Below are 17,500 nucleotides of genomic sequence, written 5' to 3'. Positions count from 1 at the left end.
GATATTACCCTGTGTACAAAACAAAATGGACACAATCGAGCAGAACAAATATGATATTTATATCATAAAGAGTCCCTCTATCATCATCAGAAATAAGCGATAGCCAAAATTCTTCAGTTGGAATTCCAAAAAGAGCGCGATGACGAAATATTGCCTAACCTAATGTAACGAGCGTTTTGATTGGTCGAGACTGATATCATGCAAATGATAGTTTTAAAGTTTTGCACTTTTTGATTTATTATTTTCAAATCTGTGAATAATGAGAATGCCCTTAAAGGACTTTCGTTAAGTAACTGTTTGGCTGCTTGTCGCAAACTCCAAACAGCGGTTACTTTCCTTTGCTGGCAAGGTATGCATATTTTACGGCCAAATATGATTATAAACGTATTCTCACCAATGGTACTGAGTTATTACCATTTCATAAACAAATTGGAGCACTTGCAATTCTTGAATTATTTGCCCTGACATGTGATTTCTATCTAGAAGTATCACTTTATGATAAAAGCATTTCGTCCTGTCAAAACCACTGTAGCAAAACTTAACCAGTAAAATAATTTTCTGTTTCAACTTATAGTGTATTATGGGTTATTATATTTCTTTCTACAAAATAAATATGGTTTGGTGTGCTGAGTGCGTGTGCGTGTGTGCATGTTGATGCATGTACGTGTGCGTGTGCTGGCGCGTGCACTAATGCACTTGTACTTTCGAATGAGTGTAAGTGTGCGTGCATGCGTGAATGCAATATTTATAAGAGTTTTCCTTTTCGTGGTTGATATCAAGATGGAAAAAAATCAAAACAATTTTTAACACCAAACTGTATTAAGTATGTTTTTTATCACACGGGTACATAAACTAAAATTCACATACGCTTATGTTCGTCGCCCTCTGTCGTGTAATCATAGTCATTCAGAGATATAGATGTAATTGCATTTGCTTCTCTAAAATCCAAGAAATCAACCAATTTCACTTTTGAGTTAAATATTTGCCCCACCCATTGGACACATGGCGTTAGGTCTACCATTGTATTGAAAATAAAACACAAACTTATTTTGCCGGAAACTGCAGAACTTATAACCAAAACGACATGATCGTATATATTTGATAATGCAGCAATACCAGTTATTATACTAGTTTATACGATCACCTCGCTTCAGTTATGAGCGTAGTGGATGGGGTGTCTGATCTGCAAAATTTTGTAAAGGACAACTTTTAAAAGCTAGAGTGCGTTAACATTTACAGAATTGTAATTCATCCGCACGCTAGTTATTCCACGGTTATTGTCCGATATCTTGTAACGGATCAAATATAGGGCATAATGTATAGACACAGACAGGGAAACACTACCAAACAAATTACAATATATTGTATAGCGGTTTAACATTACTCCCAAAGTGTGTTCGAAGCATTCGGTCTTATGGCAGTGGAATGTCTTGGCAATGGTAAGGGTTTTTATCCATTAGTGTACCTCCAAAAGGTTAATATTATAAAGTAAGGGGTTTTAAAATTAATCATCAGATTATTTTTCAAAACTGATTTCCTATGGTATTATTAACGATTAGAATGTTATATTAAAAACCTCTGTTTCATACACTTAGACTTTCTCGGATAATAGTTGGGTTATGGATATTTTGAGCGTTTTAACCTTATCCCTTGTGAAATGTTTAACTCACTGAGCACCCAATACGGCAATAGAAACATCATTGCAACACATTTGTATTGATACTGTAATGATAATTCAACCTTTCTATTACCTTACATCAGGGGTTACAATAATATTGTGTGATTGTTGTATTGTGTGGTTACATACACTTGTCTTACTACGTTGGAACAATGGCGAACTTCGGACCATTACTGCTCACTGAAACAATGTAGACGCAAAGCTCGGAACACATGTCAAGCTACCACCATTTATTTTGAATAAGCATTGATCTTTGTGACAATCATGCTCAACAGCCAGGCCTTATTTTAGTTTAATTTAAGGTAAATGTCGATACCTGAAATTACAAAATACCGAACCCTCCCTTCTAGTATAATACTAGTCCGCATAATTGTTCGGATTTAAAAATATAATATTTTGTTCATCGTGTGAAACCGTCGTTTGTTCATTGTGTTTCACAAGCACTATTCTAGCTCCTTTTAATTATCTGTTCTGCAAGAAGTCAGTATACATTCATCGATATAAGTGGTAGGGCCTGTTCTTGTCAACAGGGAGGTAACACACAAACGACATCGTTCTACCCTTGTGGATATGAGGTTGATTGGAATTACATAATGGAAAGCGGCACACATTTTCAAACAATGCATTGTCCACACGTTAGGACAATCACAGGATGGGGCATTTTGTTTTAGCTGGACACGCTTAGATTGTATACCGCAACTCTGACTTCTACGCCGGATGTTCATCAAATACAAAATGAAAACAAGCTTAGAATCATTATATATGAAAGGTTAATGTCAAAGGCCATATCAAAGTATTAACCCATATAATGCTTTTTATTTATTTATATACATACGAAGAGTTTAAATCATATATCTATTTTGTCTGCTCTTTTTTACAATTAGATTTAAATCAAGCCTCCTACAACACATTAAGCGACGTTATGTTTCTGTTTGGCCTGATCAAGTTGATTCTATTGGTCATTACTTTTGCGATCAGTGAACATAAAGTACACATGGTTTTGCTGTAATAATGTCATTTACGTTATGATATTCAGATATTTCTGGAAGATGTGGCGCTTTAGGTCTTTTAAGCCCGGTCGTTTTCGATACAGACGTTATATTGGGATATTTTCCATCTTATCAGTTTGTACAGCGCCAAGCTTTCACTAGACGAACGTGAAAGAAAACCATTCAATGGAGGGCTGGAAAATATTCTAGCATAATTAAGGCTAATTTATTTGCTTTTCTGAATATATTAAAAGTATACCTTAAACTCGGATAACATTTTTGGGGGATTTAGTTGTATATGACCGATTGATAATCTACAATAATAGTTTCATATTCACTTAACCTATATCAGAGTAGAATTAATCAGAATCCGAAAGTAAGTAAAACACGCGCTGCTACGCACGGTGACCTTTTTATTCAGTAAAAAATATAAATCGAGTAAGTACAGCATGAACGGTATCGCGCGCTGACATTTTGTAGGTCATGTACATAGCGAGTAAGTACAACATGCAAGCTGACAGTCGCTGGACCTTATTTTGTCATATACATACCGAACAAGTACAACATGCGCGATAGCTCTTTTAAAGTCAATATACACCGACTTGTACAACAAGCGCGGTGTAAATTTTTATTTCATACAATCATAGAGAAAAATTGAAGCAACCTTTCTCCTACTAAATGAAGTGTAATGTACATATATTATATAACATATTCTTAGTTAAATGATAAAAAATCGCAAAACTTAATACAAAGGTATATTAATAGTGTCTCCAGTGTCCGTCCTGTTGTTAAGTTGTGGCACAAAACAAAACACAAAACAAACTTCGTTATTGAGAAACACATGTACTCTTTTAAAACATTATAGCAGTGACCAGGAGACCCGAGGCTCAGTAGCAAAATGTTCAAACATAAACCCGGTTTAATGGCACTGGGTAAACGCCAAAGACATATAACATAACATCACAAACAAGAACATGTATATTCAAAGTGCACATAACCATAGTGTATCAACAAAGAAAACATGACATAAGTGTTTCTTTCTTTTTTGTGTATATGCTATATGCAATTGTGTCACCAACAAGATACAACAATTGTTAAACATGATTGTATCACCCTTATGCACGAAATGAAATTTATTAAGGTATACAGTCTTTGCCCATGGTCAAGCAGTAATACAGTTGTCAATATGAGCAGAAGGAAAAACAATGTGAACGTCGTCAAGCCTATAGCTGAGTGATAAGTTCTAGGTCGTCATCCAAACTTTATCATAGAATGGAATTGAGATAAATATTTGTAACGGCCATTTGATTATCTGTAATATTTTGTCAGCGATTGTTTGTAAAAACATCAACAATAATTTAATCAACAATTGCAGAAATCATTATACTTTTGTAAGAATTTCAATACTGGTTTAACCAGGAATATCTAGGTATACCTAAAAAAAACGTGATGGCACGAAACAGGTTAAAGCCCCTTGAAAGGCAGGCGCCATTCCAATATATATGTTCCATAGTATTTTAATTCATTTTCCCACCAATAAAGTGAAATTACGGCTTTACTTCTAGGATATATGACCTAAGAAAAAAACTTAATATAAACACATATAAGACATCCTAAAACATGCTTGGAAAGACAGTATATTATACATAGTAGTAATATTTTGCTATAACGTTTACCAAAATAGAATATTCTGACAAAAACGTGTTTTTCGTACTTATATTATATCATTAATACCATATATAATAAATTGGCTTAAAGCAATTATGTATGACTATCTTTGAATTACTGTATAAAACATTTTAAAGGTTGGAAAAGGTGCTACGGACAGATTTATTCATTTGAAGGCGATGTTTGTTAAATAATTAAATCATTATTTCACCAGTTAGTAGAATAAGTATTACGTTATTCTTCATTGTTTTTAAGTAACGATATATTTGTGGTCATTTTCGTTTTTATTAAAGTAAATATCATATTAAAGTATATTACCAAATGTTAATGGTTTTTTTCCTATATCATCGACATATTGTGTTTTGAATTGTCTGTGAAATTTTGCTGAAATTCCAAAATAAAATCAACTCAATTTTCCTCAGAACTCATACACATGCTGTAAAACAGCCTGGAATTGAAGCGAAGACGTGTTATTTCAAATGCCACCATTCGATTTCGTGTTATATTAACCCTTTAATACCCTTTTCAATAAGTTTTCTGCGCTAAAGAAAACCTTTATAGTTCATAACATATTCTTGAATGACAAATCATAATAACGTCACTAAAATCTAACTTGATGGTTCGAGGGCCGGATGGCAAGGGAGGTTACTAAGCTATTTCATAAAGGCTACATAAGATTTCATGAATGTATGTGCAAAATTTGAAATTATTTTAATAACTGTAAAGTGCATATAGTGTATATGCATAGAATGTTATGTAAAGGACTTGTATAGAGGTTCAAAGTATATATAAATTTCTCATTATCTCTAAATCTAACAACTGCACATTTAAGTTTATACCCTTACACAATACTTTTGTGGTATGAATATAAAACTTACATTAGTTCATCAATAATGACCAAATATTCACTAATCGAACATTACCTGCAAATCCAGATCTGCACTTATTACATTTTGGTATCAAGGTGCAGTGTTAACTGTAACTCGATAGTTTTGTGTATGATTCTTTCGTCTGAATAATATTTATTTCATTTGCAGACATAGTTAAGCATGTAAATATGCGCGTGGTTTCATATCGGTTTTCTTAAATATTTATAATACTAGGTGAATCCAATCTAAATGACGTAGGCAAAGAACGATGTCCCATGTATGACATATATAATGTTGAGATTGTTTCCGCTAACTTTGAGCTTTGTAATGTTCATAGAGTTTAATACCTAAAACGCAGATTTTGTTATTTGAGTTAATTGATCGTGCTATTTACAGTCATCACTACATCATCGGTGGATGTATAAGTCCGGAAAGTTAAACAAATGCGTTAAATGCGTCTCTTCTTATAAATAAGTATAGAAACCACTGGCGCATACCCGCAATTAATTTTAGGAGCTTAAATGCACACTTTCGCCTTTATATCGTCAGATACAAACTGAATTAACACCATAAATACCAAAACTTGCCGTCAATCTTGATCTCTTATGTTTCCATTTCGAAAGTCATTCGTAAAATTCCACATTCGTGTTCTGTAGCTCCATGTTTCAACTCTTGGCAATACAAAGGAAGACGCGTTGGAGCATTTTCAAAGCTCAAACTAAAAGTTCTGGCATCAATGAGAGCCACCGTAATATAATACGCAATGAATGCTCGTTGAAGGAGCCAATGCAGTGATCTATTAACGATTTTCAGGACACATGTTTTCATATTTCTTTGTGTCTTCCATATGTGTTTACTAAGATAACGTTCAATTTGAATTATCAATTTTCTTCAATGTGTTTGGCGCCAATTTAATACAATATTAAGAGGAAAAACATTTATTCAGTATCAATATATACAACATAAATATTTGAATGAGTTCATTATGACCAAAGATACATGCAATGCAAGTCATATGATGCAAAATAGTAGGTGGATGTGAATTAAATCATATAATTTGATAACTCTTATGCATAATTACAATGATAATATGTACAAATCAATTTCAAACAATATTAATTATACCGGCTCATTACTCAACATATCAAGACAAAAATACAAGCATTTGTTAAGTATTTATAAAAATCTGATACCAAAATATATTGAACAAAATATTCTTCCACTTCAATAAATCAATGACTATAATACAATCATGGGTACTATACATTAATTGTAAAAACAGCTGCGATAATATTATAAGAAATCATATGGAGCAACAGCAAACTAAAAATAACCATTAACAAAGTATTTAAATAAAAAAAGTGGTATGACAAGGATGTAACATTTATCAAACATGGAAGTGATTTTCTTTAATACCACGCACATATCCTTAGTTTCCTAATGACTGGAAAACTGGCGCAAAAATTCAATGCCATAACATAGCATACACCTACTTACTCTGTGGATAAAATCAGGGAACATAAAAAAGATTAAAATTTACTGTAAACATCTTAACCCAAAAAGTAGGAATTGGGAGCAAAATTACAAAAATGAATTTAAACTTAACTTAATCCAATGAATACATTGTTACAAAACTTCGGGAATTCAAAAACACAAGTATATAATGAATAATAAAAATAATGACAAGCTATATACATACAGGTGATAAAAGTTTTGCTTATTAACACGAACGTCCACGTGTTTTTGGGAGGACAACTGACACTTTCGGTTTGTGGTGAATTCCAACGAACGTTTCCAACGGAGTATGATTGAGAGAACAACATTCTTAATTTCATTGTGAGTCATTGCCAAACTAATGGCTATCAAATGCATATTCTATTGCTGTTAGAAGTCATTCAATTTTAAATAAAATATGTGAGGGAAGATAATAATGGTTGATATCATCGTCACATACCTTTCCTGAAAAAAGCATTGTAGAGAAAAGAATAGTAACAATGAAGAAGAAAAGTACCTTTTATGAATAACGGTTACACTTTTAAAAAGCTGTGCTCTCGTATATAGTGGAATGATTTAGGCTCGTATATCTAAACGAAATATGTATAAAAGAACACAAATATTAACCTGTTGTTATAAATAAATTAGTGATAATATGAAGTGAATTGCTTGAAATGATTGCAACCTAATGCTTTGTTTGCCTGACAAACAATAGTGTATACCTGTTCTATGAATGTCAATTCAGGGAATAAATTCAGTAACCAAACAATGTTTCAGTAATTATAATGTCTTAATATGAATAAGAGAAAAACTGCCATTCAAAAAGTACATGTATACAAGTCCACTCTTAGTGCCGAATAAATCAATTGTTAAATCAACAATCAAAGTCTCAGTATTCTATATATTATAAATATTTTCATTTTGTTTTTGATTAATTGTTCTTTGTTTCTAAAATATTCCTTTCTGTTCAAAATAAAATGTACAAGCATAAACATAATCATAGGCACTACAATAAAGAAACAATACAATAAGTAAATTTATGTTAGATTGGTTTGTCTTTTATCTAGATCTTCGCTGATGTATTGTGGTAAAATGATCTTCTTAAGCAGATATATGTGTTGAGGAAAACTCAGCATACTCCGTCGGCGTATCATTTTTCCTTGCAAGAATTCGGGCAGTAAAACAGAAACCAATGTATATTTGAGGATTTGTTATGCCTTCTAATTTATAAGGGTAAAAGCTTCAAGTCACTGAAGACACTCAGGAACACATAGTTTGGTTTTTTATCTAGTTTTACACTCGTCTGATGCATTTTGGCACGCACACTCTTCTATTTCAGGTTCCTGTGTTGAGGAGAACTCAATGTCAGCATACTCCGTCGGCATATTATATCTCCTTAACGAAACTCTTGCGTTAGCCTCTTGTAGGAAATTGATGTCCAACTCGGCGTACGTTAGGCTGTCGTCATCATGTGGTTGCTGCAATATATATATATATATATATATATAATTGTCATAATTACCAAATGACATAATAAGTTTGTATATTAGTATTACAAATTACAGAGCCCATCGGAAAATAATCCTTGTATGTTTAAACTTGCATGGCATCCGGAAGTATTATGTTACATATTAAACCTTTAAGACATGAAGGTTGGATTCTTTATGAATGGTTGCACACCTGCCTTAAAGTTTGCAATTATGATGTTCTCTATATAAGTGGTCCTAACCTACACGTCAAACATTTGTGTTCATTGTACATTGTACTTTTGGATGACATTGCATCACATTCATTGACCTGAGGATAACATCGCAACGTGAAGTGAGTTACCTGCGTTTCAGTCCTCCGTGTGGCCGCCTGTCTCTGCACGACTGCGTACTGGACTCCTTCTGTTGTTATGTGTAGCACACCATTGTCCGACGAGGGGACTGTTATATTCAGTTATCATTAATTAATATTATTAAGTCAATTTAGAGGGATCAAGCTTATTATACTAGGATAAAGTGATCTAGAACCAATAACATTAAACTGGATAAAATACCTAAATAACTGTCTTTGACAAGTGTGTGTGGCTAACAATGGTCACTATTTTATTAATTATAGCAATGCAATAAACAATTTCTTAACTTAATCAAACCTAGAATTCGCCAGGTTGCAACAGTCTTCACGATCGTAATATTTCATAAACATATTCATTTTATGCTTTCATTCTTTTTTGGTTACAAAACCAAAACTGAATTTTTCAATAGTGTATCAAATAAAACAAAAAATAGTTGTATATTTAAAGAAAACTACGGCATTTTAATTTGGAAACGTTTATAAAATAATTTTATTGTGTTATGGAGCTAATTTATATATGTTTATTTATTGAATTTGGATATGGTATGTCATCAATTGTGGTGTGTAATATAATGTATTTGAATGTTTTATGATTATAATGTGTATTTGCTTTTTTTCGTCCCGAAGGAAAAGTAAAGTAACTTACAGGATATTTAGATTCTTAACTATAAATAACCATTGCTAAGCACAAACAACTCTAAAGATGGATATTTATATCCACTGGTGATGATCAGATTTTCAGTGGGTATACACAGTATTTATGCATGTACGTAAAGTAAAGTAAAGTATAAAAAAGAATCTTACCGCTGTGATTTTCAACACTGAAATAAGAATGCAACAATTGTTTAATAAGTACTAATACGAGTAACATGTATATATGCTCTCAAGAATCATTAGACAAAGCATTGCTTGATCTCCAGCGTAAAAATGTACTGGATCAATAGCATTTTATTTCAACAATTAAATATATCAAGCTCTGTAACATGCAACCGACATTTACGATTGTGAACCAAAACAACAAAATGACAAATGATACATACTTTTCGGTTATGTTGACTGCGCTAATCTTTTGCCGTTTAAGATATACACATCCTAAAAAAGGATATTTCTAAATGTATAATCACTATTAGTTCTCAAAAGTTTGGTCAAAGTGTCTATATAGATATTTTTATATTTTTTATTGATAGTTTTACTCATTTTCTTTTGGAACTTTATACGCAATATTTAAACATTAATAATATAAATACACATAAAATTGAAATACAATTTCAGTAATAGACATCCTAAATATAAATATGTGTTCATAAAAACGTATAATCAACATTATTTCTGAATATTTTCGTTTGAACTGTCTTTGAAAATAAGATTTTCATTTTGTGATTTTTGATTCAGACAGCTCATTTTCTTGTGCAGTTTTAAGCATTTAAATAAAATATACATATTCTAAATAAACGTCAGTTAAAGAAAGTTGAACTAATTGAAATAAACATCAAATGTTATGCTCATTCTGAATTATGTTTCGCTCAATATATACTATATTCCCATATTGGCACTTGTCCTGTCTGTAAATAAGTCTTTAAAGGAGCGCAATATAGGTTGATGTTGTTTCGATGCAATATTGTGCTTACCTTATTTGTCTTGAGTGATCAAAACAAAACAAGGCATATGATTTGGGTACTGATGAACAATTATTAGCTATATTTTGGCGCTTTTTTAACTGAGAATTTTGTGGCCACGTAGCTATACATTAAATGTGTTGTTGTTTTTTTTGCTATAATTATTCAAGTTGTGGCCCTTTAAAGACTTAAAACATACCTTAAAATAGTGAAATGTCAAGTGAAAACAAAACATAATAAAAGAAAAATACAATACGGACAGTTTATATTTATTTCTAACTTTAGATTAGATCATTCGTTCACGCCATTGCACCCTTTCAAAACTGCACGTTGTGACAGTTTGCAAAGAACTGAACTTTACTACATTCAGTATTAAAACTTATGAGAGCATTTAGGGAGCAAATCCATACTTCCGATTCCGATTATAAACAAGAGTCCACAGAAAATGGCTGTTCCAATAAGAACCTTTTTGACAGGAAATCGGGATGTTGAAGTAAATGTCTGATTGTCATTATCATGGGGTTGACTTCCTGAAATAGTTTATTTCTAAGACTTATTAAATTGCAAATTTAAGGGAGAGTCGGTCCACCTTAAATGTAAGAGTAAGATCTTACAGAACAGTTAAAAAAGAAAACTGATAAATGTCCTAGAATTAACACTAATTATTATACATTTTCAAAATATATACTAAGTTCTTGTAATAAATGGATGAAACTCTCTGTATAAAAAAAACTATCATAATGTAAAAATACATTCCAGAAGGCGAGTCCTTCCAAAAAAAAATATGTACCCTTAATACAAAAAGTAGTTTCAAAATATTTCAAGAAGTAGCACAGTTAAGGTATACACGGCATAGAGAAAACAACAGTCAGAACACATATTAAAGTAGATTAAAAGTTCTAGTTACAAGTTGTTAAATCACATTGAATGAAATAATTGATCACGATCTTACAATGAAACAATACAATTATCATATTTATATTATCATATTACCCTTTATATTTTTCACTGAAAAATCACTTTAAATCAGTGGAGCGTAAGATTCCTTTGAATGAAGAATAAACATGAAAAAAACAGTTCTGTTTTAATTGAGAGTGTTAACGAAACTCGAGTAAATGTATCAGACCGAGTACGTACCAGAAAACGATATTTTATAGCTTGCATTTAAATGCAATGGGAAATGATCGCATCGTGTTGAACATGTAATAGTTCCACCAGCCATGTCTTTAGTGACATTGAAGAGCACGTTGGAAACAGATCGGAAACTCCCATTTTCACCATTCGTCCAGTTGTTGTTATGAAGGTATCTTATTTCATCTTTGTCACTTGACCATTCAATTGTGCAAGGCGGATTTGATGCATCCGTTTCACAAGACACGTTTAAGAAACAGACGGAAACATTGTTGCTATTTTCATACATTTTATTGACGAATATGAAAAGATCCGACGGGGGATCTGAAAAGAAAATAGAACAAACTTGAAAATATAAATTTTAAATTCAAACAGTTTTGATTTCAGAAAATACAAACATATAATGCTTAATTTTAAATAATACACACTAACTAAACAAGGAAAATGTTGAATTTAAAGCTCAATAATACAAACATTTCCTATGGGAAATGTCGGTATATTAAATTGGGTTCTCTTATCGTATTTTCCCTTCTTAAAATTTAACAATAACGTCAATCGATTTGAGTAAAACTTACATTTTATACTGATGTTTACGCATGTTGACATTTTTGTCAAACCGAAATCATGTTTACTATCCCTGGTGCAACACATTTCTTTTCTATTCCACCTCTTATTAGTCTTTGTTACCTTTGCACGGCTTGTAAAAGTATTAGAAGATCTATTAAATGAATCTGTTTGTTGAACATCTGGTAGCAAAAATGTGCTAACGCGTATTTCTATTGCCGGGGCTGGGAAAGCATTGTGCACTTCACAGATTGCTGTCGAACTTTCTCCATCAAGGAATTCGGGAACTGTTAACATGGGTGGGCTACCTTTCTCTGGAATTGAAGTCGTATAATGTACTAAAATTTAATTTTAGTTAAAAATATTGATTCATGGATTGTCATTATGTGTCTTCTATTAGCTTACCTACGTTACAGAGAACGCCATGTACGTCGTAGGGTGTTACAAGAGCTGCATTTGAAACGAGGCATGTCACATTCTGTCTTGACTGTCCAGCCATTTGTTGAGTAACGTTATGGAATCGGTAAAACCCTTTGATCTCTTTGCTTTCAGCAAGAACAAATGACTTCTGACCCAGTAAAAGTTCGACCTGTACGGGGTTTGCTCCTTTTTTTGTTATGCAATGCATGTCGGAGCCTGTATAAACATAAATGCATTCTGTTGTGTTAAAGTCTGGGAATTTTGGACCGAGAACTGGATAATTCGGTCGCCCTAAAAACAACAAAACTCATTTAAATCAGTAAGCATATTATATACCATATAACCATTTAAAAATCGATTAAAAGTATGTTACATTGCTGCTTATGCAGTTATCATCAGGAATCACAACTTATTTATTTCACACTGACTAATGTTTTCCTTCCAATCAGACGTGAACATTATGAACATGAAATAACATTTATAATAAATTGTTTGATTATTCAGTGAAATACAATGAATGTACCTGGAATATAAAGCAGCACATAGTCCGTGGTTTCTGTTGAATTGCATTCTAAAATAGATGATCCCTCATCTCTGTGATCAAAGTTGAGTACCGTTAATGTGTACTGATATGCAGATACTGTTTCCTCTACGTAATAGCCTTCGCGTAGCTGTATCTCTTTGCTGTTCTTCTTCCATGTTCGTGTAAGGAAAGTTTTATACCATATAGAAAGGTCAGACGGAAAGTATCCTATACTGACATCCGCGCCTTGAACAACTGGGTTTAAAAGCACGAGAGTTCCACATTGTCCAACAATATCTGTATATTAGACGTTAGAAATACATGTTTAAAAGAGTTTCTAAGACAATTGAAGTTAATGGATTTGAACTGATTAATTCGACAAAGATCTTATTTTCTTTGCATATTTAGCTTATTACCATTTACATTGTCTTGTATTTTAAGTAAATGATAGTAAAATATAAAGTACATAAACAGGCCCAGTAAAACAGCAACCTGCCATGACTGTGTTAGCAGGATTTAATGAGTAAAAACCTAAATAACAACAAATGGAGGAAACAAAAATGAAATGCACAGTCTTTATATCTGTATTAATATGTTTATCTTCATCATTTGGCTAACTGACTAAAATCATTTTTTCGATATTTTACGTGTCATATTTAAAGATACAATGTTTGTTTTAATCGTTGTGTTTGTTGAACATCTGGCGTAGAAGACAGATTTGTTGTATGCAACTGTAGCCTTCCATTTCAAAAAGAATGATTCATCCTCCGAATATCTTTTAGCAAAGTCAACATCCATGGTTCGAACTTGTGTTTGTCCGTCAATAATGTATTTCCATTCTACGTGACATCCCCAAGGGTAGAACGGTGTCGCTTTCAGTGTTACCTCCCTGTTCACAAAGGCTGGTCCTACCACTGATATTGTTCCATAATGGTTACTGGCAGCCGATATGTAGCCAAATAGAGCTGTAATAAAGATTGTAAACTGTTAACAAGTACTCATTACCCTCAAGTTACCTTACAAGTACAACAATAATAATCAAAAAAGAAGAAGAAGAAGAAGAAGAAGAAGAAGAAGAAGAAGAAGAAGAAGAAGAAGAAGAAAAAGAGGAATAATAATAATAATAATAATAATAATAATAACAATAATAATAATAACAATAATAATAATAATAATAATAATAATAATAATAATAATAATAATAATAATAATAATAATAATAATAATAATAAGAATAATAATCAAAATAATAATAATTATAATAACAATTAAATAACAATAATAATAAATAAAATAATAATAATAATAAAAATAATAATTATAATAATGATAATGAGAAATTCTTGTTTCATCAATAAGATCGAAACACAAAATTTATCAAAACAATCTGTTAAACATTATTACTGAAAGAAAATACACGTTACCGGTCATTTGGTTCACATTTAGTCACATATAATAAAGAATAAAACAACATATTGTAAGTAAAAGTAGTTGTAGTAATTGTTGTAGAAGAAGTCGTAGTAGTAGTAGTAGAAGTAGTCGTAGTAGTAATAGTAGTAGTAGTAGTAGTAGTAGTAGTAGTAGTAGTAGTAGTAGTAGTAGAAGTAGTAGTAGTAGTAGAAGTAGTAGTAGTAGAAATAGTAGTAGTAGTAGTAGTAGTAGTAGTAGTAGTAGTAGTAGTAGTAGTAGTAGTAGTAGTAGTAGTAGTAGTAGTAGTAGAAGTAGTAGTAGTAGAAATAGTAGTAGTAGTAGTAGTAGTAGTAGTAGTAGTAGTAGTAGTAGTAGTAGTAGTAGTAGTAGTAGTAGTAGTAGTAGTAGTAGAAGTAGAAGTAGTAGTAGTAGTAGTAGTAGTAGTAGTAGTAGTAGTAGTAGGAGTAGTAGTAGTGGTAGTGGTAGTGGTAGTGGTAGTGGTAGTGGTAGTGGTAGTGGAAGTGGTAGTAGTAGTAGTAGTAGTAGTAGTAGTAGTAGTAGTAGTAGTAGTAGTAGGAGTAGTAGTAGTAGTAGTAGTAGTAGTAGTAGTAGTAGTAGGAGTAGTAGTAGTAGTAGTAGTAGTAGTAGTAGTAGTAGTAGTAGTAGTAGTAGTAGTAGTAGTAGTAGGAGTAGTAGAAGTAGTAGTAGTAGTAGTAGTAGTAGTAGTAGTAGTAGTAGTAGTAGTAGTAGTGGTAGTATATCCAGTCTTATATTGAAATTAAACTATGAAGAGCGGTAACATATCCAACAAACCAAAAAAGAATACTGTAATTTGAGCACATATTAGCATCAAATGTCGTGGCATATCTCCGTTAAAGTTTTTTTGAATTTATTCAAATTGTATTTCATTTGAGACTTATTATTTTAAGAAAATAGAAACGGCCTTTCCTCAAATATATTGAAGGGAAGATAATTGTGTTTCCTCCCTTTCACTCCACAATTGTTTAACTGGAGTATCGGACTCGACAAAGATATACGTTGGCTTTTAAAATGAATTTCACTGACAGTACTTTCATATATATGAATGTAGACCGACGCATTATTCTTTATTAGTGTGATTTACTTAAAAAAGGAAATAAAATATGTCAAACAATGTTCTTCAATGGTAATTGTTAAGTTGCTCATACCGCAACCTGGATGACTAACAAAAACTGGAAGATGTTCGTGTTATTATGTGAAAAACAATGTCATTTCAAATAATACTAGTACTCTACTTTCACTGTTTTCATTTAAGCAAATATTAAAATATTCGATGTACCAATAAGCTTCTCGCTTGATAGAGTCATTGTTAACCATGATTAGTTTTATGCCCAGTGACTCCATATATTTGTGCTACCATTTATAAGGGCACGATTACTGATAACTGATATGTAAAAAAAAACGAAATGCCAAACAAGCTTGTTTGTAACAGTTATTGTCTTGTAAACGCTTTCAAAATAAAATCGGGTAGCCAGGCATACCAAATTCCCATAATTGTGCATGGGATATTTTGAATTGTATTAAAGGTTATTTGACATACACTGTCTCTTAACGTTTAAATAGCCATGTTTATCCCAAATTCGTTGGAAAACTATGAGATTAGTTTCTTGATCGCTTGGTCAATCGTTTGAATCCCGGTAGGACCGATACCAGTGTTTTGTTATATAATTTAAGGGCGATATTGCATTTTCTTAGCGGCTCTGACTTACAAAATGTTGTCTGTAAGTGGATCTTGAACCAGACAATTCGATTTTTAATATATTTGTCCAATTTATTATATTATTAATTCGATCAGGTAGGGCTCAATTAAGGTTTTCTTTATTTCCAGAGTGTATACGTTACGCAAATAACCGAGGTCGCATTTCAGATTTGGCAATTCGGTTAAATTTTGAAATTGTGCTCTGCTATTGTAATACAAAAATAAGTAAGTAAGGTGACTTTTGACGCAATATCCATACCATATGAAATATGTTTTGACGCTGTAATTTATAAGTAAATATGATTCCACATACAGTTAATGGTAGGTGCGAGTCGACAACTGTATAACAATATAAAACACTTGTGTCTGATTAAGGCTTGTTTGCTGCATGACGTTTTTTGCGGAGTAAACATATTAGATGGAATATGCATCAAATTGATGAACAAAATATAGTTTTTAATCATTTTGTCTTTTTCCGTATTTGATAAGTTATATGGATGCTGCGTTTCTATATTAGTGTAGCATATCAACGTACCCTGCCCCTTCTATTTTTTTACTTACCCGGTTAAAAACAATTTTGTTTTCATTGTTAATAAAAAGGCGTTTAATATAGGAATTATAAATCAGAAAGAGAAAAGGATAAACGCTTTGAACAGCGTTGTAACTCCATGCTGTTATGAATCTCATACTTATTGCGAGCTTTCTTTGTTATCACCAAGCCGAACTGGTGGGTTTCCACCGGGAGCTCTAGTTTCTCGCACAACAAAAAACCACAAAACGCGTAACATCGTATCAACAAAAGCGATTAATGTAATGTTGTAATAGCTTTTTCACAATTGTTGAAAAATAAATATGTTTAAACTAAACACAGTCTTGGTCCTAACTAAGCAAATTCATATACGCAACAATTTCTACTACACGAACAAATCTCTGTCCGAGAAATTTCATTTAAAGTCCTTTTATTTCATTAAATGGTATGTATTTCATTCTAAAAAGCTCAGCATTGATATTGCTATATTGTTACAACCGAAACGATACAGAATATCATTTTACTGAACGAATAATTTCTCGTCTTCGTGGAGTTAAACATATGCGTATAATAGAATGCAGGATGGAGCATCTGTATTTGAAATTACAGTTATCATAACATTGTTGTTGAATATATAAGAATCATGTTATTGTCAAAGCTACGACTTACTATTCTAGAACCCGGACAAAATCCGCATGATATGTGGCAGTTGTGTCTTGCGTAGCCTTCAAAATCATATCATGAGTTTTACCACATAGTTTTTCGTGATGGGCGAGCATACATTAAAAAAAAGCTGTGATATTATCCTAATAGAGGTCCGGTGGATCAGGACAATATAGTCGAGTAATATATGCTATATATATGTGTCATGCCCAACAGATCCAAACTAAAAATAACTATTTCTGTTATGTTCATTGGCATAGTGTAGTTGCTGAATAAACCAAATTAAAAATAATGGCTTTCATATAAATTGTTTAAACAACATTAGAAATAATGAGCTATTGTGTTTTGTTCCAATTTCGATTTAAGTCA

The 17,500-nt window shown here is 32.1% G+C and overlaps 2 protein-coding genes across 3 annotated transcripts in view; both read right to left on the bottom strand.

Annotated features, from left to right (window-relative positions):
• LOC128234976 (uncharacterized) overlaps positions 1-17,500 on the bottom strand; it is a 152,272-nt gene that overhangs the window by 52,128 nt on the left and 82,644 nt on the right. The gene's annotated exons all lie outside the window — the stretch shown is intronic.
• Positions 6,185-17,500, bottom strand: part of LOC128234974 (uncharacterized) — a 47,079-nt gene continuing 35,763 nt past the window's right edge. The window contains exons 11-19 of one of the 2 annotated variants that reach the window (XM_052949632.1): positions 12,792-13,756; positions 12,254-12,559; positions 11,860-12,162; positions 11,291-11,608; positions 10,564-10,683; positions 9,578-9,629; positions 9,342-9,358; positions 8,529-8,626; positions 6,185-8,176 (exon numbers count right to left, since the gene is read on the bottom strand). In XM_052949632.1, the coding sequence (XP_052805592.1) occupies positions 7,982-8,176; positions 8,529-8,626; positions 9,342-9,358; positions 9,578-9,629; positions 10,564-10,683; positions 11,291-11,608; positions 11,860-12,162; positions 12,254-12,476 (1,326 nt within the window). In that variant the 5' untranslated portion in view covers positions 12,477-12,559; positions 12,792-13,756 and the 3' untranslated portion in view covers positions 6,185-7,981. The remainder of the gene's footprint in view (positions 8,177-8,528; positions 8,627-9,341; positions 9,359-9,577; positions 9,630-10,563; positions 10,684-11,290; positions 11,609-11,859; positions 12,163-12,253; positions 12,560-12,791; positions 13,757-17,500) is intronic. The other variant, XM_052949633.1, reaches the window with a different exon arrangement.

The sequence above is a fragment of the Mya arenaria genome, chromosome 5 (assembly GCF_026914265.1).
Source record: "Mya arenaria isolate MELC-2E11 chromosome 5, ASM2691426v1".
NCBI lineage: Eukaryota > Metazoa > Mollusca > Bivalvia > Myida > Myidae > Mya > Mya arenaria.
This window is presented reverse-complemented; position numbering and strand designations above follow the sequence as displayed.